This window comes from Mesoplodon mirus (genome assembly GCF_964341445.2).
Source record: "Mesoplodon mirus genome assembly, chromosome: 13".
Lineage (NCBI taxonomy): Eukaryota > Metazoa > Chordata > Mammalia > Artiodactyla > Ziphiidae > Mesoplodon > Mesoplodon mirus.
Window position 1 is genome coordinate 6,434,670 of NC_138989.1, and position 26,330 is coordinate 6,460,999.

A 26,330-nucleotide genomic window follows, 5' to 3' on the forward strand; every position below is an offset into this window, starting at 1 on the left:
AGGGCAGCCCAGCCTGAGAGCTGATGCTCCGCAGAGATGGAGACTGCTGTCTTGTCTCTCAAGTCTGCACTGAGACTACACTCAGCCACGCCTCAGTATCTCATGTGAGTCCCAGATCAACCTCTGGAGACAAGACACAGTCCTGCTCTTAAAAACACAGGCTTCGGGCCTCCCTGGTGGCGCAGTGGTTGAGAGTCCGCCTGCCGATGCAGGGGATACGGGTTCGTGCCCCGGTCTGGGAGGATCCCATATGCCGCGGAGCGGCTGGGCCCGTGAGCCATGGTCGCTGGGCCTGCGCATCCGGAGCCTGTGCTCCGCAACGGGAGAGGCCACAACAGTGAGAGGCCCGCATACCGCAAAAAGAAAAAAAAAAAAAAAACACAGGCTTCTAGGGACTTTCCTGGTGGTCCAGTGGTTAAGACTCCACACTGCCACTGCAGGGGGCGTGGGTTCTGTCCCCAGTCAGGGAACTAAGATCCTGCATCCTGCATACCACACAGCACGGCCAAAAACACAAAACAAAACAAAACAGCTTCTAGAAACCCAACGCATTGCAGGCTCAATATGTCTCCCATAGAAGTAGTAAGCTCAGCCCTAAAATGTTTCAGAAGAACTAATTAATAGAAATCCATCCAGAATCCTCAAATGTTTAACAGTACCCAGTTTACATAATCTCTTGACCACGAGCCCTGAGGTCCAGGGAGAAAGCAGGTGGGGTGCAGGGCCACAGAGGTGTCCACAATGGAATCCTCACCAACCCATGCTGAATCTGGGTCCTGAATCTCCCAATGAGGCTCTGTGGGGCCTTGGAGGATGTACAGGAGTTTTCAGGTGAAGGAGAAAAAAGGACAATTCCAAGCAGATAGGGATGCATATGGTGTCCCAGGGCATGGAATGTCTGTGGAGCAAGTGGCATAAAGTGACAAGTGTTCAGGGCACGCAGGGGCAAGGACAGTGGCTGGAGGAGCAGTAGAGCAAGCTGGGATCACAGTGTAGGGAAACGGTCCAGCCATTCTGGTCCCTGTTGTCAGAGAACTCACTCTGGGCTACCTAAATTACATAAGGTCCTGTTACTCCAAATTCTCAACCAGTTTAATCTGATGTAACTTCATACAGACATCCCAAACTTGAGTCTACAAATGTATTGTTGGACGGGGAGAGATTAGTAAATTCTAAAAAAATTTTTAAGTTTGCCTTTTCACTTTGGTAACAACCTTAATAATCTTCCTCATTATAATGCCATAATTTTACCAAGTACAAAGGCAAATTTTCTGGTTCACTGTGATAATTTCTACGGAAGATATTTTGATTGAATGGAATGTTGATTTTTCTTTTTTAAATCATTTTTTCTCAAATTTGGGAAGAATATTTTTTGACCTTGAAAGGGGGTCTTACACATCACTTATTTGAGAATCCTGCCCTACCCGTCTATAACTATTAATCACATGTCTGGAATTATTTTGAAGTTCTTAGACTATTACAGTCCTTAATTATCAAAGATGTTGATAATTTGGGGAAACCCAATCATCTCTATTTGAAAGCAGAAGTTGGGCAAATGTTCATCTAGGGGGAACCTGGTCTGGATAGACGACTGTCCACCACCTGATATTATGGCACGTTCCCAGCCTGGGGACATGATCCGGGCTGGCTTCACACTTATCCTCACCTGGAACCTGGTTAACTGATGGATCAGAGCGTTTCGGATCGTCTGGATCTGGGACGAGATGACGGAGAGCACGGAGGCATCGATGCGATTAAACTCGTCAAAACAGCCCCAAGCCCCACACTGAGCAAGGCCCGAGAAAACCTTCCCAACGGCCTAGGATGAAAGAAGTGTCAGGACAAGGGCAATTTTCATCTTGAAAACTGCAAGCAATCCGTGTATGGATACCATTTTCTAAATTAAAAGCAAACGACAATCAGAACCTACTGTAGAGCACAGGGAACTCTACTCAGTGTTCTGTAGTGACCTAAATGGGAAAGGAATCCACAAAAGAGGGGATATATGTGTACGTAGAGCTGATTCACTTTGCTGTACAGCAGAAACTAACACAACATTGTAAAGCAACTATACGCCAATAAAAAATTTTTAAAATAAAAAAAGCAAATGACGCTCATCAGGTTGGCAGAGAAGAGCCACCCCACTAGTGGGTCTTCCCGGCAAGACTTCCAAGGCCTCTCGTGGGCCAGCTCCCACTCATAGGATTTCACAAATTAAGGATTTTTTAAAAAATTTGTATTGGACTATAGTTGATTTACAATGTTGTGTTAGTTTATGCCGTACAGCACAGTGAATCAGTTATACACATACATACATACACTCTTTTTTAGATTCTTTTCCCATATAGGCCATTACAGAGTATTGAGTAGAGTTCCGGGTGCTATACAGTAGGTCCTTACCAGTTATCTAGTTTATATAGAGTAGTGTATATATGTCCATCCCAACCTCCCAATTTATACCTCCTCCCCTTTCCCCCTGGTAACCATAAGTTTGTTTTCTACATCTGTGACTCTATTTCTGTTTTGTAATTAAGTTCAGGGATTTCACAAATTAAGGACTTTAACGTAAAAACCCAGATTTCTGGCTTCTCTTGAGATGTTGGAAAATCTAACAACACTGGGTCCACTTTTCCAAGTGGCAGCAATTGACCTAAGCTCAATAGCGGCTCCCCTTTAGATGGAGCTTTGCTTTCCAGTTGGCCACAGTCCCTACCACTCTCTATCGTCTGTCTGCTGCTTTATTCATTTACACTATCTAGCTGACTCCAGTGGGCATTTAGTTTGGGACTCTTGCTCTACATGCTGCTAACAAAGAGATACAGCCAAGTTCCTAGACTGTGATGGTGAAACGTTTCCTACTATGTTCCTCCAGCTGTCACCATGTCATCTCATGGAAGCGTATGAGGTGAAATGCCTTCCCACGCTGTCCCCCTTTTAGCTCTCTGCCTAAGAAGACTGTACCAGAAGTGACGCCAGGGCCTTACTTTGTAATCCATGCCTTCGCCGCAGTTGGTTACAACACAGAGCAAGCCCAAGGCTTTGGCCAGGTCCTTGGTGGTCTCAGTTTTGCCAGTACCTGCTGGGCCAGCAGGGGCCCCACCCAGATACATGGACAGCGCCTGTTAGAAGCCAAATGCAAAACATACGTTGTCTGATTCACAGAAAGAAACAGGTGTCAATTCCCAGTTTGTGACAGTCTATGCAGGAATATATAAATGGCAATGCACCAGTTCACACTCACCTTTTCTGACAGTCACCATTTTTTTTAAGTCTTCATTGAATTTGTTACAATATTGTTTCTGTTTTATGTTTTGGTTTTTTGGCCCTGAGGCATGTGGGATCTCAGCTCCCCAACCAGGCATCGAACCTGCACCCCCTGCATTGGAAGGCGAAGTCTTAACCCCTGGACCGCCAGGGAGGTCCCTGACAGTCACCAGTTTTAACATTTCTTTTCTGTCTTTCTCCGTTGACCTCCACTAACCACCGCCCACCCCGCCCCCCATTATATAGGAACCAGTGCACCAGGGACTCTGCAATATGCTGGACTCTGTACCCACCCTGAGGACAATGCCTAGCAGTTCCCAGAGCTGAGGCTCATGGAAACATAGACATCTGTGCAGGGAAGGATTAATTTTGCCCAAAGAAAGGTTTGGCCCTTTGTCTCTAGATCCTAGGAGCTGACCTCTAAGCCCTCAGAATGCCCTGCCTGAGAAGGGTGTCCTTGTTTATCTGGGGACCTTGGGCCACGCTAGACAGTCTAACAATGTGATTTATGGTGGGAGGCTTGGGCCACATGGTATCATCAGGTCAACTTCCACAGGGTCTGGGGACTAAGGTCAATCATTCAGGGGGTCAGTCATCTCTGCATGACAAGCCCCCAGTTAAAGCGCTGGCCACCAAGGCTCGGTGGGCTTCCCTGGGTGGCAGGACTTCACATGTGGGGCCACACAGAGCTGCCAGAGGAAATGACGCTGTCTGGACAGCTGCATCAGAGAGGAAACTGAAGGCTGGAATCTCCTGGACCCAGTCCTATACCTTCTCCCATTGCTGATTTTGATCTGTATCCATTTGCTGCGAAAACCATAACCATGACCATAATGGCTTTACTGAATTCTGTCATTCCTTTTAGCAAACTATTGAACCGGAGGGTGGTTTTAGGGGCCGCCTGAACTTGAAACAGCCCAATCCCAAAAGGTGGCACGTAGGTCATATTCCAAATGGAAACTCTTTTATAGATTTTGAAAGTGTAACATCCCTTACTCTCAGCATTAACTTGCTGGGGCTGCCGTAACAAAGTACCACAAACTGGCTGGCTCAAAACAACAGAAATGTATTCTTTCACAGTTCTGGAGGCTAAAAGTCTGAAATCAAGGTGTGGGTAGGGCCACACTCCTTCCAAAGGCTCCAGGGGAGGATCCTTCCTGGCCTCTTGCAGCTTCTGGGGGCCCCAGGTGTCCCTGGCTTGTGGCCGCATCCCTCCCGTCTCTGCCTCCGTCTTCACATCACTTTCTCTGTGTCTCTGTGTTCTCTTCTCTTCTTACAAGGACATCAGTCACTGGTATTAGGGCCCTAGTCCAGGATGTTCTCACCCCAATCCTTAACTAATTCGATCTGCCAAGACCCTATTTCTAAATAAGGTCACATCCGAGCTTCCGAGCAGACCTGAATTTGGGGCAGGGTAGGGGACACTGGTCAACCCAGTACACCATCACAATTACCATAGTCACCCTTAGAGAAAAACACATAACCCCAGGTGAACGATCACCAAGAGACCCAGGCTGCCAATCACCTGAGTGAGAGTCAGGTAAATCCGGTCCGTAAGGGGTGTGATAACCAGCCTCCCGTTCAAACCCATGTACTCGTAGCCGTAGCTGAAGGTCCCCGTGCACTGGCGGATGTTCAGCTCATCTGGTTCTCGGTCCCAGTAAAACCGCAGCTGACTTTCCCATTCGAACTCCCGGGCCTCGAGAATGCTGGAAGGTGAGCAACGGGGGATAAGTGAAGAGAGAAAGAGATGCAGCAGAAGGTTGACAAGGAGGAGGAAGGAGAGATGCTGAGAGAGGCCAGAGGACGACAAAAGACAGGTTTCGAGACGCCAGTGCCCTGGGCAGGTCCCTACCTGCCCCGTATGAAAGAGTCAACTATATCTCGGGCGTGTACGTCAATGATGAGGACGGTGTTGTATTTCTTTCTGTCGTTTCTGCTTAAGGACATGGTGATCCGAGTGACCAGCTCATCAATCTGCTGGTGCATCTTCTGGCCGTAGTTCTTCATGGCCTGCTTCTCCCCTTGCTGCACTTTGCGGAAGACATCTTCCACCTCCCAGGTCCACCACACCTGGCTGGCGGCCAGCACCACCATCCCTTGGTACAGGAGCATCCAGTCGACCCTAAGGGAAAAGCACACCTTCAACGAGATTTTCCCAGGATTGGGACCGAAAACGGTCCTGTCAAGAATCTAATTCTTTCAAAAGGAAATCCTGCTGTACACCGTTGTAAATTGGTACAGCTACTATGGAGAACAGTATGGAGCTTCCTTTAAAAAACTTAAAATAGGGCTTCCCTGGTGGCGCAGTGGTTGAGAGTCCGCCTGCCGATGCAGGGGACACGGGTTCGTGCCCCGGTCTGGGAAGATCCCACATGCCGCGGAGCAGCTGGGCCCGTGAGCCATGGCCGCTGAGCCTGCGCGTCCGGAGCCTGTGCTCCGCAACGGGAGAGGCCACAACAGTGAGAGGCCTGCGTACAGGAATATAAATAAATAAATAAATAAATAAAAGATTAAGGCTAATTGTTAAAAAAAAAAAAAAAAAAACTTAAAATAGAGCTACCATATGATCCAGCAATCCCACTCCTAGACATATACCCGGAGAAAACCATAATCCAAAAGGATACATGCACCCCAATGTTCACTGCTGCATGATTTACAATAGCCAAGACATGGAAGCACCCTAAATGTCCATCAACAGAGGAATGGGCAAAGAAGATGTGGTACATCTTCTACAATGGAATATTACTCAGTCATAAAAAGAATGAAATAATGCCATTTGCCGCAACATGGATGGACCTAGAGATTATCATACTAAGCGAAGCAAGTCACACAGAGAAAGACAAATATCACATGACAGCACTCATATGTGGAATCTAATTTTTTAAAAAGGTACAAATGAACTTATTTACAAAACAGAAGCAGACATAGATATCGAAAATAAACTCATGGTTACCAAATGGGAAACTTGTGGGGGAGTGATAAATCAGGAGCTTGGGATGAACATACACACACTACTATATGTAAGACAGATAACCAACAAGGACCTCCTGTATAGCTCAGGGAACTCTACCCAATATTCTGTGATAACCTATATGAGAAAGGAATCTAAAAAAGAATGAATATATGTATATGTATAACTGAATCACTTTGCTGTACACACTAAAACTACAATGTTGTGTAGACACAACATTGTAAATCAACTATGCTCCAATAAAATTAAAATATTTAAAAAAGAATCTATTTCTTTCATACAGATGGCCAACAGGCACATGAAAAGATGCTCAACAATGCTAATTACTAGACAAATGCAAATCAAGACTGCAGTGAGGTACCACCTCACACCGCTCAGAATGGTCATCATCAAAAAGTCTACAAACATAAACGCTGGAGAGGGTGTGGAGCAAAGGGAACCCTCCTACATTGTTGGTTGGAATGTAAACTGGTGCAGCCACTACAGAGAACAGTATGGAGGCTTCTTCCAAAACTAAAAATAGAGTTACCGTATGATCCAGCAATCCCACTCCTGGGCAGATATCCGGAAAAGACAAAAATTCTAATTCAGAAAGATATATGGGGACTTCCCTGGCGGTCCAGTGGTTAACACTCCACGCTTCCACTGCAGGGGGCGTGGGTTCGATCCCTGGTCAGGGAACTAAGATCCCACAAGCTGCACGGTGCAGCCAAAATAAAAAGATATATGCACCTCAATGTTTACAGCAGCACTATTTATAACAGCCAGGCCATGGAAGCAACCTAATACAATGGAATATTACTCAGTCATAAAACAGAATGAAATAATGCCATTTGCAGCAACATGGACGGACCTAGAGATTATCATACTCAGTGAAGTAAGTCAGACAAAGACAAACATCATATGATATTACTTATATGTGGAATCTAAAAAATAATACAAATGAACTTATTTATGAAACAGAAACAGACTCAGACATAGAAAACAAACTTATGGTTACTAAACAGGAAGGTGGGAAATAAATTAGGAGTATGGGATTAACAGATACGAACCAATATACATAAAATAGATAAGCAACAAGGATTTACTGTATAGCACAGGGCATTATATTCAATATCTTGTAGTAACCTGTAAAGGAAAAGAATCAGGAATGTATATATGAGTGTGTGTATAACTGAATCACTTTGCTGTACACCTGAAACTAACACAATATAGTAAATCAACTATACTTCATTTTTAAAAAAATCTATTTCTTTGATCTGGAATAGGGAAGGCAAAGTATGAGCTGCAAGTAAGCAAAGGAGAATAAAACTCTTCTGGCCAGATAGTAAAACACCAGGCCAACAGAGACATGCACATGAAAAAGTTACAGGGCATGACTGTGTAAAAGATGCCAGATCACTTTAAAGATGTGTCTTTATAGATGTTTAAAAATTATTTAACATTATGGGCATACTGTAAGAATCTTTTAATTTTTAAAAATTCCAGGCTTCCCTGGTGGCGCAGTGGTTGAGAGTCCGCCTGCCGATGCAGGGGACACGGGTTCGTGCCCCGGTCCGGGAAGATCCCACATGCCGCAGAGCGGCTGGGCCCGTGAGCCATGGCCGCTGAGCCTGCGCGTCCGGAGCCTGTGCTCCGCAACGGGAGAGGCCACAACAGTGAGGGGCCTGCGTACAGAAAAAAAAAAAAAAATTCCAACAAAAAAATTAATTATCTCTGACCACACCCCCCCGTGGTTCCTTGTTATAGTTTCCTGAGTGTCACTCAGAACTCTTTTCCATTCTCATACAAACCTGTTCAAAGTTCAAGATACACAAATATGGGGAGAAGGGGTTGTGAGGGCTGTTTCTCCAACATCGGCATCAGGGAACACAAGCTACACTTCACCTTGCTTTTCTCACCTATTGGTTGTGGGCGTGCGTCTAGGTCAACGGACGTAGGTCTGACCCGCTCCTCGTCAAGGCTGCATGATATTTCAGAGCGTCAAAGTATCGCAATTTCAGCAGACGTTTCCGCTCTGATGTCTATTCAAGTTGCTCCCAGTTCTTTTGCCAATACAAACAAGACCATGGTAAACATCTCTCTACATTGTTTGGCACTGTCTGGATGCATTTTTGGTTGTCACAACTGGGGGAAAAGGTACTGCTGGCATCTAGTGGGTGCTGGAGGCCAGGGATGCTGCTAAACATCCTACGATAAACAGGACGGTCTCCCACAGCAAAGAATTACCCGGCCCCAGATGTCAACAGCACCGATGGTGAGAAACCCTGCTTTATGCACATCTGGAGGAGTCAGAGCGACTTCTAGTGTTACGGACCAGAATCCCAAGTGCAGGGCAACCAGTACAAAAGCACTTTTTTGATAGTTTATTTTAATAGGAATAGGCAAATTACTTTAAAACGCTGTAGCAATCCGTCCCCCCACCAGCCATGCACAGTGCTCTCCTCACCACACCCTCTCCAGCACTAGGCATTATATTCTTTTGAATTTTTTGCCAATCTGAAAGGTGAACAAAACAATATCTCATTCGGCCTTAATCTGCAGATCCTTGAGGACCAGTGAAGTCTTTCCTCTTTTCATATGTTTATCAGCCGCTTGGATTTCCCCTGCTGACATACTAATTTCCAAAGCTGGTAAGTGCCTTGAAACACATTAGGGCAAACTTTTCTTCTAAATCATACCTAAAAAAATAATGGACCCAGAGCTATAAGTTCCAATCCAGTAAAAGTGACTGCAAGTGACAAGCCATTATCTTTTTTTTTTTTTTTTTTGCGATACGTGGGCCTCTCACTGTTGTGGCCTCTCCCATTGTGGAGCACAGGCTCCGGACACGCAGGCTCAGCAGCCATGGCTCACAGGCCAAGCCACTCCGCAGCATGTGGGATCTTCCCGGACCGGGGCAAGAACCTGTGTCCCCTGCACTGGCAGGCAGACTCTCAACCACTGCGCCACCAGGGAAGCCCACGAGTCATTATCTTGATGATGGACAATTAATGGCAAAATAAATTTTAAAGAATATTTAAAACAATAAAAAGTATTTGGCTTTAATGTCTTGTGTTAAAATTGTGCGGTGCCTCTAAAACCTAAATAGTATGTATAGTTATGGTCCCGACACACAAGAGAGATGTAACAAAGGTGATGGAGGTCCAGAGGACGGTACTGAAATGAACAAAGATGGATCTTGCAAAAGGCAACAAACCTGGAAAGTAGGAAATCAGGAGAGGTGGAAACACTATAACCAGAGAAAATAAAGTGGTTCAGGGCAGAGCTAAGATGAACATGATGGTGTCTGGCAAATCCCAGGACAGCGGGTGTGCTCTGGGGCTACATACAGCTGGGCCTTCCCTCTCAGTGATGCTGAAACATGTCCGCTCAAGTAAATCAATCTTATCATTTCAGTGACTCACCCCCGTCATTAGGAGCGACAAGTTCGCTTTAGCAAAGGGGTATTTAGGTGAGGAAAGGGTGGCTCAGACATTTCCCAATTAATCAGGTTGAATTCTCTTAACTCTGTCTTCCACCAAACACACGTTGTCACACATAGCAACACCCTGGCTAAGTAGTAGTTATGAGGCAAATAAAATGAATAAATGCAGATATAAAATTCATACGATTTGGGAACGTTGCAGAGATTTTTAGATATTCCGCGATCTCTGCTTCTGAAGGACAATGGTTTCTGTCTAGTTCGGTTTTGAAACAGCATCAAGCACAGTGATGAGCCCAGAGCAGGAATCCAGTAAACGCTAGTAAAATGAATGAATACAGCCCATGATGGGTTAAGGCCACCTCCTATCAGCTCATGAGAGGTAACTGACAAATATTCAGGAATTTTGCAAGCGGGGTGTTAAACTTCTTACCATTATTCCATTCAGCTTTTTTTTTTTTTTTTTTTTTTTTTTTTAAATTTTGGCCACGCCGTGCAGCTTGCTGGATCTCAGTTCCCCAACCAGGGACCGAACCCAGGCCCTTGGAAGTGAAAGGGTGGAGTCTTAACCACTGGACTGCCAGGGAATTCCCTCCATTTAGCCTTCTTGAAATCAGACATGTGGAGTATTTACTAATGCTTGAGTATTGGGAAATGCTCTACAGCAAAGCTTTTTTCTTCCCAGAGAGCTAGTTTACTAATACACCACTGAATGTATGTATGTATATATGGACACCTGATTACATAAAGAGGTAAACCAATTTTTTTACATGGTGCAGAACCTAAGAAAAAGCAGGATCCTAATCAGACAAATATTATGCTCTGTTCTAATAATTTATTTAAACAGACATTTTCAGTTTGCAAAATCAAAAAGGCAGCAAGCGAAACCAAGAGGACAGTGTTCTCATAATAATAAAGACTTTATGTCTGCATAAAGGCCCTGCCAAATATACAACTCTCCTGGAAAGTTATCCAAAGATGCTTTACGGGCTTTGAGTTCAGCCCTCTTAGCCACTAGGACCAGGCATGGTTCAGCTCAGTGCTTGGAAGCTTCTAGGCCACAAAAATCAAAGAATGATTGAAATTCATCAACTACTTTAGAAACAACTTTACCCATTAACCTACACATAGAATCCACCTTAATGAACACCTGGTTTCTGGTGGGTCACTAGGTTCAGAACATCTGAGTTCAGAATCCCCTGGGATATTGTGAAAACCCAGATCCCCGGGCCCCACCCCGAGAATTTCTTTTTTTTTTCTAATATTTGTTTGTTTGTTTGTTTATTTTGGCTGCACCCAAGTCTTAGTTGCAGCACGTGGGATCTTAGCTGCAGCATGTGGACTTCTTGGTTGCAGCATGTGAACTCTTAGTTGCGGCATGCATATGGGATCTAGTTCCCCAATCAGGGATTGAACCCAGGCCCCCTGCATTGGGAGCATGAAGTCTTACCCACTGGACCACCAGGGAAGTCCCTTGAGAATTTCTATTGGGGCAGGTTTGGGATGGGGCCCAAGAATATGCATTTCTAACAGGCTCCCAGGGACCCTGATGCTGGTGGTCCGGGGACCACACTTTGAGACGTGCTATATGGGGTGATCCTTACAGGACAGATATACATCAGCTTACTTTGCTACGGCAGGAAAAGAAAACCTCCTTTGAAATGTCAGTCGATCTACTCCAAACCTTGAAAATGGATCCATTATGACCATAAATATGATAAAGTAACACACAATCACATTTACAGTCTTACCTGGTTCTGTCTTCACAGTATCTAAAGATAGCCTCCTTGGTAAGTAGCCTGTTAGTTCTTCGCATTTCATTCAAAACTGCCGTCATCCAGTCCTCCACGCGCCCCTCGGCCCGGATGACCTTCCGGAACTCCATGACCTCTCCTTCTGCTGAAATCATGGCGGACACCAGCTGTTCTCCACTGTCCCCGTCATTAAACCTCAGCAGTGCTACGCTGTCGTACATCTGCAATACAGCGGGAGAAGCCACCCTGTAACACCTTCCCTGGGTCCTGGAAGCAAAGAACAGCGCCTCATCACACATCAGCGCTGCCAGGAGGCCAGCAATAGCATCAGAGACCACATGCTAAATAGATGTCCATTCATTCAATGACAAACGTCCATTGGGTACTTCCGCTTATCCTGAACTATGCAAAGGTCGGTGGTAGATTAAACAAAAAGAAAGAAAGAGAAGACAGACTCCCCCCCCCAACACACACACTTGAGATTCTAGGGTATATGCTGATATGGAGAGGTATCTGGATATACGGACCAGCTGAAATCAGCATTAATCGAAGGAAAAGTATTGCATTAAGTACTTGATCCTTAGTGCTTTATTTGTTTGGAATAAAGGAATTGCTCAAAAACACTGGTTCTCCACCACAGAGGATTTTGCCCCCAGGGGACACTGGGTGCCGTCTGGAGACATTTTTGGTCGTCATAGCTGGAGAGGGATGCTCCTGGCATCTTTTGGGTAGAGGCCAGGGATGCTGCTGAACATCCTACAATGCACGGGACAGCCCCCCACTCCCAGCCCCGACACACACATATACACACAGAGAGAGAAAAAAATTATTTGGCCCAAGATGCCAATAGTGCCAAGGCTGAGAAACCTTGCTCTGGGCTGATACTAAATATAGAGCTTTGATTAGTTGACCAAAGGTTACTCCTGGCCCAGCTCTGATTCTCTATCACAAGTGACAGTTTTGTCTGTTGTGTTTCCTGCCATTCAATATCACTCACAGATACACATAAGTTTATGTAAAAGTATGAAAACACGGGCTGGAAGGAATTACGTCATAGCCATGATAGTGGCTGCCTCTTGAAAGTGGAGGAAGAACTGTGAACGGGGATGGAATGAAGAGTATGTCAACTTTACCTCTACAAATTTATTTTACAAAAAAAGAGACAAAGCAAATATGACTAACTGGTAAAAAGAGTGTCAATTCTGGGTGTAGATAAGGTTCTTCAGCCAACACTGTAAGTCAGGCACTGTTCTAAGTACTTTACAAATATTAACCCATTTAATCTTTATCGTTATAAATTTTTATAATTGGAGTTATCTGCATTTACAGATAAGAAAACTGATGCCCAGAGAGGTTAAGTAACTTGCCAAAGGTCACACAGCAAACCCATGTAGAGCCAGGATTTGAACTCAGACAACCTGGCTGGATGTGCTATACCACTATCCTGTATTGCCTCTCTGCTTATTATATTAGTCTTTGTGTATTTCTGTATTGTTTTAGTTTCTCCATAAAATGTTGTTTGGGGGACTGTGGAAAAAGAGCAACAGATAGCAGCTGAGTGCTGGTGTGACTTCAGACTACAGTGGATTTCATCAGATTTATGCTTCAAATAACCCCAGCAGCGTTTCACAGTCTTAAACCCCTGGGTTGAACCGAACTGTGTAGAAGACTTGAATACAACAAGCTGTAGTTACAGAGCTTATGCCACCTCTCCCCTGGGAGCCCTGGGGGGCCGACCTTGATCATGTGCTCCTGGACGCAGAGGGGGTCACTGTTGCCCAGGATGCTGAGCAACTCCTCATCAGAAATGAAGAAGAACCTGGGGAAGGCGTTCCTCTTGGAATCCAAGTAGTCATTCAGGCTCTTCTGGCACTTCTCCAGGCCCTCGCTGATTTTCTGCAGCTCTCTGAGGCGGTTCGGGGCCTCACAGCATCTCTTGATCACAGGGTCTTTCAAGGTCTCGCCCATGATCTGGACAAAGTCAAGAGGACAGCTGTCAAGCCAGGGAAGCAGGAGCCCGGCTCCTGTCCCGGGTGGGCATTTGCCAGGGTCCAGGCACAACAGAGCAAACCCGACAAACCAGAACCCCCACCTTCAGGGAGGCCAAATTGGCAAAAACTGTTAAGTGTTTAAATAAGCACCTTCAGGGACTTCCCTGGTGGCCCAGTGGCTAAAACTCCACTCTCCCGATGCAGGGGGCCCGGGGTTCAATCCCTGGTCAGGGAACTAGATCCTACGTGCCGCAACTAAAATCCCACATGCGGCAACAAACATCCCACGTGCCACAACTAAGACCCGGCGCAGCTAAATAAATAAACAAATAAATATCTATTTTAAAAATTCAAAATAAATAAGTACTTTCTAACGTACTATATATACATAACTTACTTAATTCCGATGTTTTTTTTTTTTCCATCTTCCCGCTAGAAGGTCAGCTGCCCTGCATAGAGATCTTTGTGTCTTTTGTTCAGTGTTTCCCCAAGTGCCTACAACAGTGTCTGCACACAGCAGACCCTCCATCAGCATTTGCTGGATGAATAAAGCCAGCAGTTTCACTCTGAGCAATTTGTATGCACCTGAATATTCCCTACTCTATATAATGGCAAAAACATAATGATAAGAAAGGAAAAGAAAGAAAAGGAAATAGCCTAAATGTCCAATGAGAGGGAATTAGGTCAAAATTTGTTGTGACAATTTAGATGTTTATTTATTGAAATATATGATGAGGCTGTTAAATTTTAAAAAGATCATACTGATAAGAATGATCCTATTTCATAGAATAATTACATATTTATTGATATGTTTACATAGGAATTAACAAATTCTGGAAAGATACATGTTGAACTATTGAAATGGTTATCTTGGGCGTGAGATCGTAGCTATGTTTTCCTTTCTTTTTCTTTCTTTCTTTTTTTTTGCTTTTTTATGATGTCTAAGTCCTTCTATAATGAATAGGTATCTGTTGCATAATTTTTTTAAGTTTAAAAAAAAGCTTATGCAGATGGATAAGAAAAAAAATCATAAACTCTAATGGACAAAAGAGATCCAAAATGTGAGCTGGCTGCCTGTAACCGGAGAATACAACAGCATCACTGAGTAGCAAAGTACCTGGGCTTTGAGGTCAGGTGGGCTGGGTGAAAATTCTTCCCCCACTAATTACTAGCAGCAGTGACCACTGGTACCACCCTTTCTGGAAGGACTTTAAAATGAGCATAGTCTTTCATGGGTAATTTACTCGTAAACAATCTATCGTAAGATACCCTAAATATGGAAAAAACTTTAGACACAAACTGCAAATTATTTATGAAAGCAAAGAATTTCGCTTCAAATAAGATGTCCAGTTACTAGACAATAATCAACTAAATTAATGTCAAGCCACTCACCAGAACATATAAAGGCATTAAAACATTTTCTCAGATAGTTTCATAATATAAACTATGTTTCTTATAATATTAAGAGAAAATTGTAAGATAGGATTATATAAAATATCTTTATTAGTGTGTTTTTAACCCATATACATAGAAAAAAGATGAAAGAAATATGTACTAAAGGTGATGGAACTATGGAAGATACATTTTTCCCTGCTTTTCTACATTTTCCCAAGCTTTTAACAGAAGTACTACTTTTTCTTTTTTTTTTTTTTTTTTGCCATGAGTCATGTGGGATCTTAGTTCCCAGACCAGGGATCGAAACCACACTCCCTGAAGTGGAAGCGCGGAGCCCTAGCCACTGGACCACCAGGGAATTCCCACAAGTACTATTTTTATAATAAAAAATAAATATGAAAACCTTCTAGTGTCATAGGCCAGTAGCTTAAGATCAAACAGAAATTTTTACTGAAGAGATTAAGTTCATATACAATGATAGAAAAAACTGAGAAGCTACTAATACACAAAATACTACATGCAAATACGTAAGTAAAAGTATCTCAAATCACTGTTCTTCTTTCAAGACTAAAATAGAAGCCAGTCACTTGCCCTTTTAAATACTCTATCGATGTTGTCAAACTTCTTTGCTTCATCTGGAAGTTGTGATCTGATATCTCCACCGATAAAGATGCTTTCCAGATACATCCATTTTCTCTGAACCAACATCCAAACCTGTAAATGCACAATGTTATCATCAACACAGGTTCCCAGGTACCTCGGGGTGTGTATGGCAAAATCCCACCTTAACACAGGACAGATTTAAACCAACTCAGGTTGAAAGACTTTCCAGGCAAGAGGGCACAGTGAGTGCATACACTCCTTTCCAAATATACAGGAATGATAGAGGAAGCATAGCTAAATATTCTAAAATACACAGCTACACTCAAAAGCAAAAGAGAACTCTCCATCCCAGCCTGGGACAGGGAGGAAGCTTCTAGTTGTGAGCAGGGGCTGGAGCCCCATGACCCAAAGGACAAACTGTGCAGAAGCCCAGGCAAAAACTGATCCAAATACTACGTGGCCCACAGTTCCACCCCTAGGCATAGACCCAGAAGAACTGAAAACAGGGACTCAAAAAGTAGTTGTACACCAACACTTACAGAAGCACTATTTCATTAACCAAAAGGTGGAAACAACCCAAATGTCCATCAACAGGTGAATGGGATACACAAAGTGTGGTCCATCCACACAATGGAATACGATTCGGCCACAAAAAAGAATGAAGCACTGACACATTCTACAACATAGATGAACCTTGAAAATATGACGCTAAGTGAAAGAAGCCAGACACAAAGGCCACATGCTATGATTGCCTTTATATGAAATACCTACAATAGGTAAATTCACAGAGACAGGAAATAGACCGATGGTTGTCAGAGGCTGGAGGGAGGGGAAGTAGGGAGTAATTGCTGTTTAACGGGTGTGGGAATTTCTTTAGAGATGATGAAAATGTTCTGGAACTAGATAGACGTGGTGGTTGCAAAACATTGTGAATGGACTAAATGCCACTGAATTGTGGACTGTAAAACGGGTAATTGTATGTTACATAAATTTCATGTCAATTAAAAACATTTTGTCCTAACAAAGAAAAAAAGCAGTACTATATCCAGGCTAACAGATGCCACTAATAAAAAGTAATAGAAAATCGGCACAGCATTGTAAATCAACTATACTTCAATTTTTAAAAATAAATTAAGAGTTTTAAAAAAAGTTTAAGTAATAGACAAAAAACAAATTTAAAAAAGCAAGTGACGGAAGCCCATGCATGACCACACTCCTAGCCAGTGAAGCAGGCCTGGCTTCATCCCACCCCAAGCTCAGGGTGTAGCAAGTATAAGGCACTTGCCTACGGTCTGAGGAAGAAAACAAGGCAGCCACACAAAACTGGTGAAATGAGCCTGGGTTGCTCACAGAGGTCTGGACCCAAAGCAAGAAAGCCCTAAAGCCCCTAATATAAGAAAAATCAAAATCACACAGAGAAAAAAACCCTACCATGAAAGAGAGTCACCAAAAAAAAAAAAAAGTGGTGGGGGGGGATTCTGTCCTAAGAAAATAAAAAGTAGAAGAAAATCAGAAAAGGGCTTTAAATATGTTTAAATTCTTCAATGTGATACAAGAGGTGAAAGCATTCTTGCAACAAGAACAGGACAGTATTAAACAAGAATAAGCACTGATTAGGAGTAGTGGAAATTAAAAATGCATTCATTGAAATAAAAACTCAGATTGGTGCTTCTAATCATCCCTCCCCCAAAAATAAATCAAAGACAGAAAAAGTATGAAAGAGGATCATCAGTTTCTGAGCACAAAATATTCTCATACAAAGTTTCCTTCCTGCTATGAATCAGCGCCTTTCCATCTTTTGTGTGTCTTTTTTCTCACCTCAATGACTTCCCCTATTAGAGAAAGCGTTTTCTCCCATTTGTGAACAGTCTGCAGAAAAGGCCCCACAAATCTGCTTCCTGAGATGCTTTGCAGGTTGAAAGTGTTGTCATCCAGGCACTGGATAATATCATCAACAGACCCCAAGATGTAGCCTCGCTCCTGGGTGCCTTTGTAATACTTGACCACGGTAAATTTCATATTTTCCCATGTGTCCAGGATCTCCTTCACAGCCTGGTCAGGAATATGAAAAGAATGATTCAGGCACAAGGACTGAAAAAACAGAACCCCAACCCAACAGCGACTTCCTGAGTTTGCCATGGATCAACTCAAACCCAGAGTTCCAGTCAGTGTTCTCTACAAGCAGAGATTCTGGTAATCCTAGTCATCACTTACCAAGCACTTGCTCTGGTAAGCACGTGCCATTCACAATCTCCTTAGTCCTCAAAGCACCTCAGTGAGGGAGGGATGATTATTACCCACACTTTACAGAGGCGGGAACTGGGGCTCAGAGAGGGGTCGGCTTGCCACGTTCACTCAGCTACTGAGTGCCAGAACCAGGGTCTAAATTCTGTAATCTGCCTCCAGTCTACATCCTCATGAGATCCTGCCCCTCTGTTTACTCTACTGTTAAGCAAGAAAATCAAATTACAAATTAATATGCCTATTTTTATGACATTTTCAAAAACACCCTGTCAATATTTATGCATATGTGTATATAAAAGTATGTGTGTATATAGGTGGTGTATATGTGTGCATATGTATGTATGTATATTATGGGTATATGTATGTGCATGTGTATATTGCATCTGTGTATACATGTGCATATATGTATGTGTGATACATATGTATTTATGTACATGTATATAGGTGCATGTTATGTGTATATATGTGTGGGCATGTATGTATATGGGCATACTACTCATGTATGTGGATGTGCATGTATATGTATTTTATACATCTGTGTGTATGTGTATCCATGGATATGTTACATGTGTACATATGTGTATACACATGTATAGGCATTTTTGGGGGGGTTGTGCCACGCTGCGGCATGCGGGATCTTAGTCCCCCGACCAGGGATCAAACCCAGGCCCCCTGCAGTGGAAGCGCGGAGCCCTAACCACTGCACCACCAGGGAATTCCCTGTATATGCTTTTTTTTTTTTTTTTTTTGCGGTATACGGGCCTCTCACTGTTGTGGGCTCTCCCATTGTGGAGCACAGGCTCCGGACACGCAGGCTCAGCAGCCATGGCTCACGGGCCCAGCCACTCCGCGGCATGTGGGATCTTCCCGGACCGGGGCACGAACCTGTGTCCCCTGCATCGGCAGGCGGACTCTCAACCACTGTGCCACCAGGGAAGCCCTGAATATGCATTTTAAAGTGTTAAAGGAGGGACTTCCCTGGTGGCAGCAGAGGTTAAGAATCTTCCTGCCAATGCAGGGGACACAGGTTCAATCCCTGGTCCAGGAGGATCCCATCTGCCGTGGAGCAACTAAGCCCGTGTGCACAGCTACTGAGCCTGCATTCTGGAGCCCACAAGCCACAACTGCTGAGGCCAGCATGCCACAACTACTAAAGCCCGTGCGCCTAGAGCCCGTGCTCCGCAACAAGAGAAGCCACAGCAATGAGAAGCCCGCACACCGCAACGAAGAGTAGCCCTCGCTTGCTGCAACTAGAGGAAGCCCACGTGCAGCAATGAAGACCCAATGCAGCCAAAAATAAATAAATTAATTAAATAAAAATTTTTAAAGTTTGTTAAAAAAAAATAAATAAAGTGTTAAAGGATACACCCTAAAATGTTAATAATTTATCTTCAGGGACCTCCTCGTTGGTCCAGGGGTTAAGACTCCATGCTCCCAAAGCGGGGGGCCCGGGTTCGATCCCTGGTCAGGGAACTAGATCCCGCATGCATGCTGCAACTAAGAGCACACATGCCACAACTAAAGATCCCGAATGCCGCAACTAAGAGCCCACCCAGCCAAAAAATTATTTTTTTAAAATAATAATAAAAAAATAAAAATAATTAAAAATAATAAAGATAATTTATCTTCAGGTGGTAGAATTATGAATGATTTGTTTATTTTCTCAGCTTTCTACCTGGAATACCCATTATTTCTTTTTTAAAAAATATTTATTTGTTTGTTTATTTATTTTTGGCTGTGTTGGGTCTTCGTTTCTGTGCGAGGGCTTTCTCTAGTTGCGGCAAGTGGGGGCCCCTCTTCATCGCGGTGCGCAGGCCTCTCACTATCGTGGCCTCTCTTGTTGTGGAGCACAGGCTCCAGACGCGCAGGCTCAGTAGCTGTGGCTCACGGGCCTAGTTGCTCCGCGACATGTGGGATCTTCCCAGACCAGGGCTGAAACCCATGTCCCCTGCATCGGCAGGCAGATTCTCAACCACTGTGTCACCAGGGAAGTCTCCACCCATTATTTCTTTAATAAATAAGCGTGAAACTATAATTAAGAACTAAAACATTTAACTGGGGCAGAAATTCTATTTCTAGAACAGATCATTCTTTCTTGCTCAAACATAACAGGTATCAGAGCAAACAGGTCTTCTCTCTGAATTTAAAAAAAAAAAATTCTCTTTTTTTTCTGTACCGTTTTACAACTAAAAACAGTCCTACCTTCTCAAGGGCTATCTCCCTGATGGCCGACATGACGATCTCGTTGAGGACATCTGTGTGTGTGTGAAGCTCCATAGCAAACATGTTTTCCAAGGTGAATGTTTCAGTCACTTCAAACATCACGCCTGTTTTCTCCATAAGCTCTTTCCAATGCCTAAAGGTGCATCCACATTAAAATCTTTCTGTCTACTGAGTTTAGTGACGGATTCAATTATTCCCTCTTTAACCACAGGAGAAAATCCCATTATAAACACTTCTTGTCATGGACTTTGGAAATACGAGTACATCACTGGAATTATCCGTCCAAAGTTTTCCAAGATCCCACTGGCTGCCGGAATTAAACCCAGGAAACAACATCTAGAAGGTATTTTCTTAGATGGCTAGTCTTCACTACCACCTAAGAAAATACACAACTTTTCGTTTGTTGGTAACTGCTTCTGCATGGTCTCTGGATGGGTGATCCTGACCTCTCTTGGATCACTCAGCCTGTCTGAGACCCTGGTGCAAATTATGAGCACTCGTGTGTTGGATATACATTCAGCAAGCACTAACTCTGTGCAGGCAGTGGGCTGGCCGCTGGGGATTCAGAGGGACTCAGAGGCAAGGCCCCTGCCCTGGGGAACACTACCAGCGACTTGGGGGGACAGTCAGTGACCGATAAAACAAATCTATAAATTAAATAAACGCACACTGTTTCGAGCACTATGAAAAAAAAACGCAGAGTGATAAATTTAAGAAGGGGGAACAGGACAGACACAGCACCAAGCAGCACTGCTCTTGACCCAACCTGGCCTCCTCTGAAGGTTCACATTTGCCCACTATTACGGTCCCATGTATATGGGATGAATGCAATAAGGCAGCTAAACATGGCACTGGACTGGCAGAATGCCAGGTACCCAGCATACAAGCAGTAATTGTAGAATCACTGATTTTTGTTGTGCACAGAGATGGTCAGAAAGGAGAATCTACCGTTTTTTCTCTCTAGTCCCAGGTCTAGTGCAGGAGTTGATATAGGAGAATCCTTGTGGTTGATAATTTAATGGAAACTTTACATAGAAGCAATATTATAGAAATATTACTTGCATATTTCTAGCCCTGTGTTGCTGTTGGAATCTTGTCCTTCATCATCAGAGCTAAGCAAAGATGTATTTTAAAGTAAAAGCTCCTCCCACAAACCTGTCTCTTAAAGCCTCGTGCTTCAAGTCAAGAAGTAAAGGAATCGAGTCTTTGAACGCCTTCATTTTTGCTTCCAAATGGTAGGCCACTGATAAATTTCGGACCTGCCGGGGCAGCTTTCTGAGGGACCTGAGAAAACTTTCAATTCCTTCCTGGAGAAACTGAACATTCAGGTTGACCCAGAGTGTCTGAGACCATTCTTCCTTTGCAACCTGGAAATGGGTAAGAAATAGTCCCATCAACAAGACCCCTTTGGAAACTCGAAGGTGGCTTGACCGGGAGAGGGCATTCTTAACCCTTGGTTATGCTCACTTCTCTCCAAATATCATCACCCATCTCCCCAAAACAACCTCAAATTCACAAAAGAAAGATCGATTCCAAGGCTCTAAAACACAAACAGAACATTCCAACTTTTTTAAGCCCTCACAAAAATAATGCTGTATCCGAGGATGTGTAGGATCCAAAAACATGTCTTCCTTTCCTTCAGGGAAAAGGAGGAAGCAGGATGTCAGAAACAGGTACTTTTAAATCAGGGAGTCACTTGGGTCTTAAATGTGTACTTCATTCAGGTGCTGTCCTTTTCTGATAAAAGAAGCTAAGGTTACAAAATACCTACAATTTAGATAATCCTGCTTGGTTATCATAAAGAAAAGACTTTGTGTTCCACCTCCCTGAGATTTAATGTAAACAGTACCATCTCGTGTAAAATTTACCATCTTGTAGAGTTGGCATTTGCAACCTGTGACATCCAGGCTTGACAGAGTTGCTTGAGTCATGAAATGTATTTGACAGGAAATTATGTTAATTGATGAAATACGTGTATGATAATTTTTTTTTTTTTTTTTTTTTGGCTGCGTCGGGTCTTAGTTGTGGCGCGCAGGATCTTTGTTGAGGCATGCGGGATCTTTCATCGTGATGTGCAGGCGCTTGGGCTTTTCGTTGCGGGGCACAGGCTTCTCTCTAGTTCTGTGCGCGGGGTTCTCTCTCTAGTTGTGGCGCGTGGGCTCTCTAGTTGAGGTGTGTGAGCTCAGTAGTTGTGGCGCACGGGCTTAGTTGCCCTGCGGCATGTGGGAACCTAGTTCCCCAACCAGGGATATGACCCACGTCCCCTGCATTGGAAGGCGGATTCTTTACCACTGGACCACCAGGGAAGTCCCGTGTATGATAATTCTTTAAAGTGTAAATGGCACTACATATGATGTATTTACATTTTTTCGTTTCTCTTCTTTTCTTGCCTTCTAGGAAGATATTAAAAGCTCCAACCGTTTTTTGGATTATTTTGAGATGACTCCCATGATTCATTACCTCCTTTTTGCAAAAATTTAATGAGAAACAAATTAGAAAGAAATCATAATGAAATTAAGTACTTCTTGGAGTTTCTACCCCTAAATATACAACCAACCAGTCATTATAATAATGCCTTTCCTTCATCCACCCTCCATGCCTTTGCCTGACACTCTCTCCACTGAGCGCATTTGCTAAAACCACAACTATGGTTAGGCCCACAACCCCACGTTTATCAGGACCCAACACCTACACCCGGGCAGCCAACCATGATTGCTCAAAACTCAACCTAGCCCATGGCCTCAGTCGAAATCCAGGACCGTGTGGGCACCATCGGTCACCCCGCATCTCCTTGGTCCTCTTGCTCCCCATTCTTCTAGAGGGTCATCTCACCCCCACTCCACCATCCTCAACCAGCCAGCATCCCCACCCACGGTCCCCTCTGCTGATGACCTTGCTGTGCGCAACCCTGGGGAAGCGGAGGCGATCAGAACAGAACGTTCAACATCTCCCGCTAGAAGCATCTCTGTGCGTAGGCCCTGTCTTCCCCATAAGACGGTCGATGAGTCTGCCTCTTATGTGAGGCCACCTCTTGATCCCATCCCTTTCCCACGTACTCAAGGACACCAGACATGAAGACTCCCTTCTCCCTCCTATTACCTGCGTCCCCTCCTTACTGGATCACTCCTATCAGTATACAAACCCACGTTGTAATTTCTCCCACCTTAAAAGAAATGTATCCCGACCCCACGTCCCCTCCACCCATCACTCCTCATCCCTGCTTCCCTTCGTAACAAGACTCACTGGAAGAGTCATCTACACTAGGCCTTTCTAATGCCTCTCTTCCCTTTCTCTCTGTTTTTCCTAAGCTTTATGGAGGGTTCACGGGTGCACAATAAGCTGCACATATGACAAGTGTACAGCTGGGTGAGTTTTGACATGTGTGCAGACCATGATACCATCACCTCAGTCGAGATAAGGAACATATCCGTCTCCATCACCCTCGATGGCCTCCTCCTGCCTCTCTGTCATCGCCCCCCCAACCCTTCTCCTTCCACCCCACCCATAGTCAACCACTGACCTGCTTTCTGCCAGGAACACGTACACTGGCAACCAGGACATTCACAGTGCTGGGCAGCCTCACCTCCGTCGGGTTCCAGAGCTCTCTCCACACCCCAAATGGAAAACCCGTACTCATTAGCAGTCACTCCCCACGCCCTCCTCCCAAGAGCCAAAGTGAGAGTTTCTATGAAATCTGCCCCAGGCTCCGCATGATTGTGGCCTCAAAGTCCACTGAGTTGCATTCCCTCCAGCGAGACCCCGTCTGTGGGTGGACGCCTACCTTTAGTCCTTCGTAGAGCTCATAAATGGTCTTCAGCCCGCTCATTTCCTTCTGCACTTTTAGCAGCTCTGGGTACATGGTAATTGGAAGATCAAAAAGCTTCTCAGCATTAGCCAACTCCTGACGGTTCTTTTCGTGTCTCATCAGCTCTTTTTCAAAAGTGGCTAAAAGGTCTACTCCTAGTAAATAAGCAGATAAATGAATGCATACAATTTTTTTAATTTAATTTTTATTTCATATTGGAGTATAGTTGATTTACAATGTTGTGTTCGTTTCAGTGCACAGCAAAGTGATTCAGTTATACATATATCTATTCTTTTTCAGATTCTTTTCCCATATAGGTTATTACAGAGTATTGAGTAGAGTTCCCTGTGCTATACAGTAGGTCCTTGATTATCTATTTTGTATATAGTAGTGTGTATAATCCCAAATTTCTAATTTATCCCTCCCCCCTCTAACTTTCCCCTTTGGTAACCATAAGTTCGTTTTTGAAGTCTGTGAGTCTGTTTCTGTTTTATAAATAAGTTTGTTTTGAATACATACAATTTTAAGGTATACAAAATTGAATAAGAAATCATGAACAATATGCAAAACTATCATCTCATCCATAGAAGCCAACTGGGAAGACAAATTTAGAATGACCAGACTTTATCTTGCTATCATTCTAACTAAAACCAGAGGGCCAGTTACATGTGCAAGCTCCTCCAGTTAGAAAGTTCTGTCTCCTGAGCGTTCTCGCTCTAAGTGGTCTCAGCTTGGCCTGCAGATTAGAATCCCCACGGGAGCTTTTAAAAAAGCTCAGACCACTCTCCAGACCAGTGGAATCAACTCTGTGGACTTGGTGCCCAGGCAGAAGTGGTTTTTAGAGATTCCCCAGAGGAACCCAGGGTACAGGCACGGTTACACACCACTGCTCCATCCCATATTCCCATAAAATTCTTAAGCAAAACACATTCAAATGCCTCAGTGAGACCAACGTGAGTACCCTTACCTCTATCAAGATCATCACCAAGAGAACCAGGGCCTTCATGATAAAAACGTCTTGCAAAGTCCTCTATCTGCTGTCTGTAGTTTAATATTTCACCTCGAGTGATCTGAGAAAAGCAGGGTTGCGTTAGTTTAGCCCACTGGATATTTTTCAACATCTTTACTCGGAAAGTGAAGCGTTTCAAGGTACCTCTGTGAACGTTCTCCTTATACCTCCCAGAGAATGCTCCACATTCAATGCATCATTAAACAGATTTGACCACATGCTCTCAATCTTGTCAACCAGTTCTTTCTCTTCATCGGAAGGCTAAAAAAAAAAAAAGAAAGAAAGAAAAAACAATAAATGATCAGCAGTTTGGAAATGAAATTTCTGGTCAAAGCTTCTGCTTTCCAGGACTTCTGCTTCTGCGTAATGGCAGGCTAGGTCATTTGAACAAATGCTGGTTGAATTATACAAATTAGATAGTTATAATAAAAATAAAATCAGGAGAAAATAATTTTTTAAAAGAGATAGATGACATAGGCAGAAAGAGAGAAATAACCTAGAGAGATAAACCCTTCATAAAGTAAAATTGAGCTTCAAACCAACCTCATCTCTGATTAAAATAAGGTTATCTTGACCTGTTAACACACCCAGCTGTGTTGTCATAAGCAAAAATAAATCTCCTATGATGAAACATAACATCATCTGGAGCCTCCAATTCTCCCTACAATTTGTCATATATGATGTCCAGAACTCAATCAGAAATAATAGGACGATAAGGATACAAGTGACTTGAAGGAAATCAAGAGATACACAGACAGTATAAGCAGACGGTAATGGAGTTCTAAGACATAGAATTCTAAATAATGTTACTTGATAAAGAAAACAAAAGACAGAACTGAAAATTTTGACTTTATTTTAATTATAAAAATATAAATTTTGCATATTGTGCATTTTTCTTTTTACCTTTGGAGGATGCTAGAGAACTAATTTATTATTCTGAAAACATGTAATTATAGGGTAAATAACCTGCCCTGGTTATATAAACTGTATCTCGGGGTAAACAGATAGTTTTTAAGGAAAAGTTTCTCTTTTTTCATTTTTATTATTTTTTATTGAAGTATAATTGACAATACTATGTTAATTCCAGGTGCACAACATAGGGATTCGTTATTTCTATACACTAAAAAATGATCGCCACTACTGTGCATTTTCTGATGAGAGGATCTCTAGCTTTCAGCCAAGGCTAATGCTCAGTGAAGGTGATTAAAGCACTCAAGCAATGTAAATGCTGAAATACAAATTTTATGCAAATTCAGGCTTATAACAGCTCTTTGTTTCTCCCTTCTACTTTGTTTTTCCAGTGGATTCTTTTCTAGGTATTATGTGATGCAGAGCATGCAAAATTTTGCATACAATTTCAAGGAGATCCCAGACACCCTCAAACTCATCCACAGACTTTCTAAAGGTCTTTGAAACACACATTTAACTACCCTAAATAAAGACAATTGAATTATTATCTTCTACCAGTTTCTTTTATCGTCTTATCTCTCTTCTTCCCCCTAATCATTTTTGCAACAGCCATTTATTTATAAAAGAAAATTAACATCAAAAAAAAAAAAAAAAAAGAAAGAGGAGCTTCCCTGGTGGCGCAGCGGTTGAGAGTCCACCTGCCGATGCAGGGGACACGGGTTTGTGCCCCGGTCC

At 43.4% G+C, this 26,330-nt stretch overlaps 1 protein-coding gene across 2 annotated transcripts in view; it reads right to left on the bottom strand.

Annotated features, from left to right (window-relative positions):
• Nucleotides 1-26,330, bottom strand: part of DNAH10 (dynein axonemal heavy chain 10) — a 150,398-nt gene that overhangs the window by 73,522 nt on the left and 50,546 nt on the right. For both annotated transcript variants that reach the window (XM_082640324.1, XM_082640325.1), the window contains 13 exons: nucleotides 24,831-24,947; nucleotides 24,645-24,747; nucleotides 23,654-23,832; nucleotides 21,028-21,239; nucleotides 19,852-20,005; nucleotides 17,224-17,457; nucleotides 15,394-15,516; nucleotides 13,154-13,387; nucleotides 11,414-11,637; nucleotides 5,120-5,389; nucleotides 4,790-4,973; nucleotides 2,985-3,119; nucleotides 1,667-1,819 (listed from right to left, as the gene is read on the bottom strand). In XM_082640324.1, the coding sequence (XP_082496450.1) occupies nucleotides 1,667-1,819; nucleotides 2,985-3,119; nucleotides 4,790-4,973; nucleotides 5,120-5,389; nucleotides 11,414-11,637; nucleotides 13,154-13,387; nucleotides 15,394-15,516; nucleotides 17,224-17,457; nucleotides 19,852-20,005; nucleotides 21,028-21,239; nucleotides 23,654-23,832; nucleotides 24,645-24,747; nucleotides 24,831-24,947 (2,322 nt within the window). The remainder of the gene's footprint in view (nucleotides 1-1,666; nucleotides 1,820-2,984; nucleotides 3,120-4,789; nucleotides 4,974-5,119; nucleotides 5,390-11,413; nucleotides 11,638-13,153; nucleotides 13,388-15,393; nucleotides 15,517-17,223; nucleotides 17,458-19,851; nucleotides 20,006-21,027; nucleotides 21,240-23,653; nucleotides 23,833-24,644; nucleotides 24,748-24,830; nucleotides 24,948-26,330) is intronic.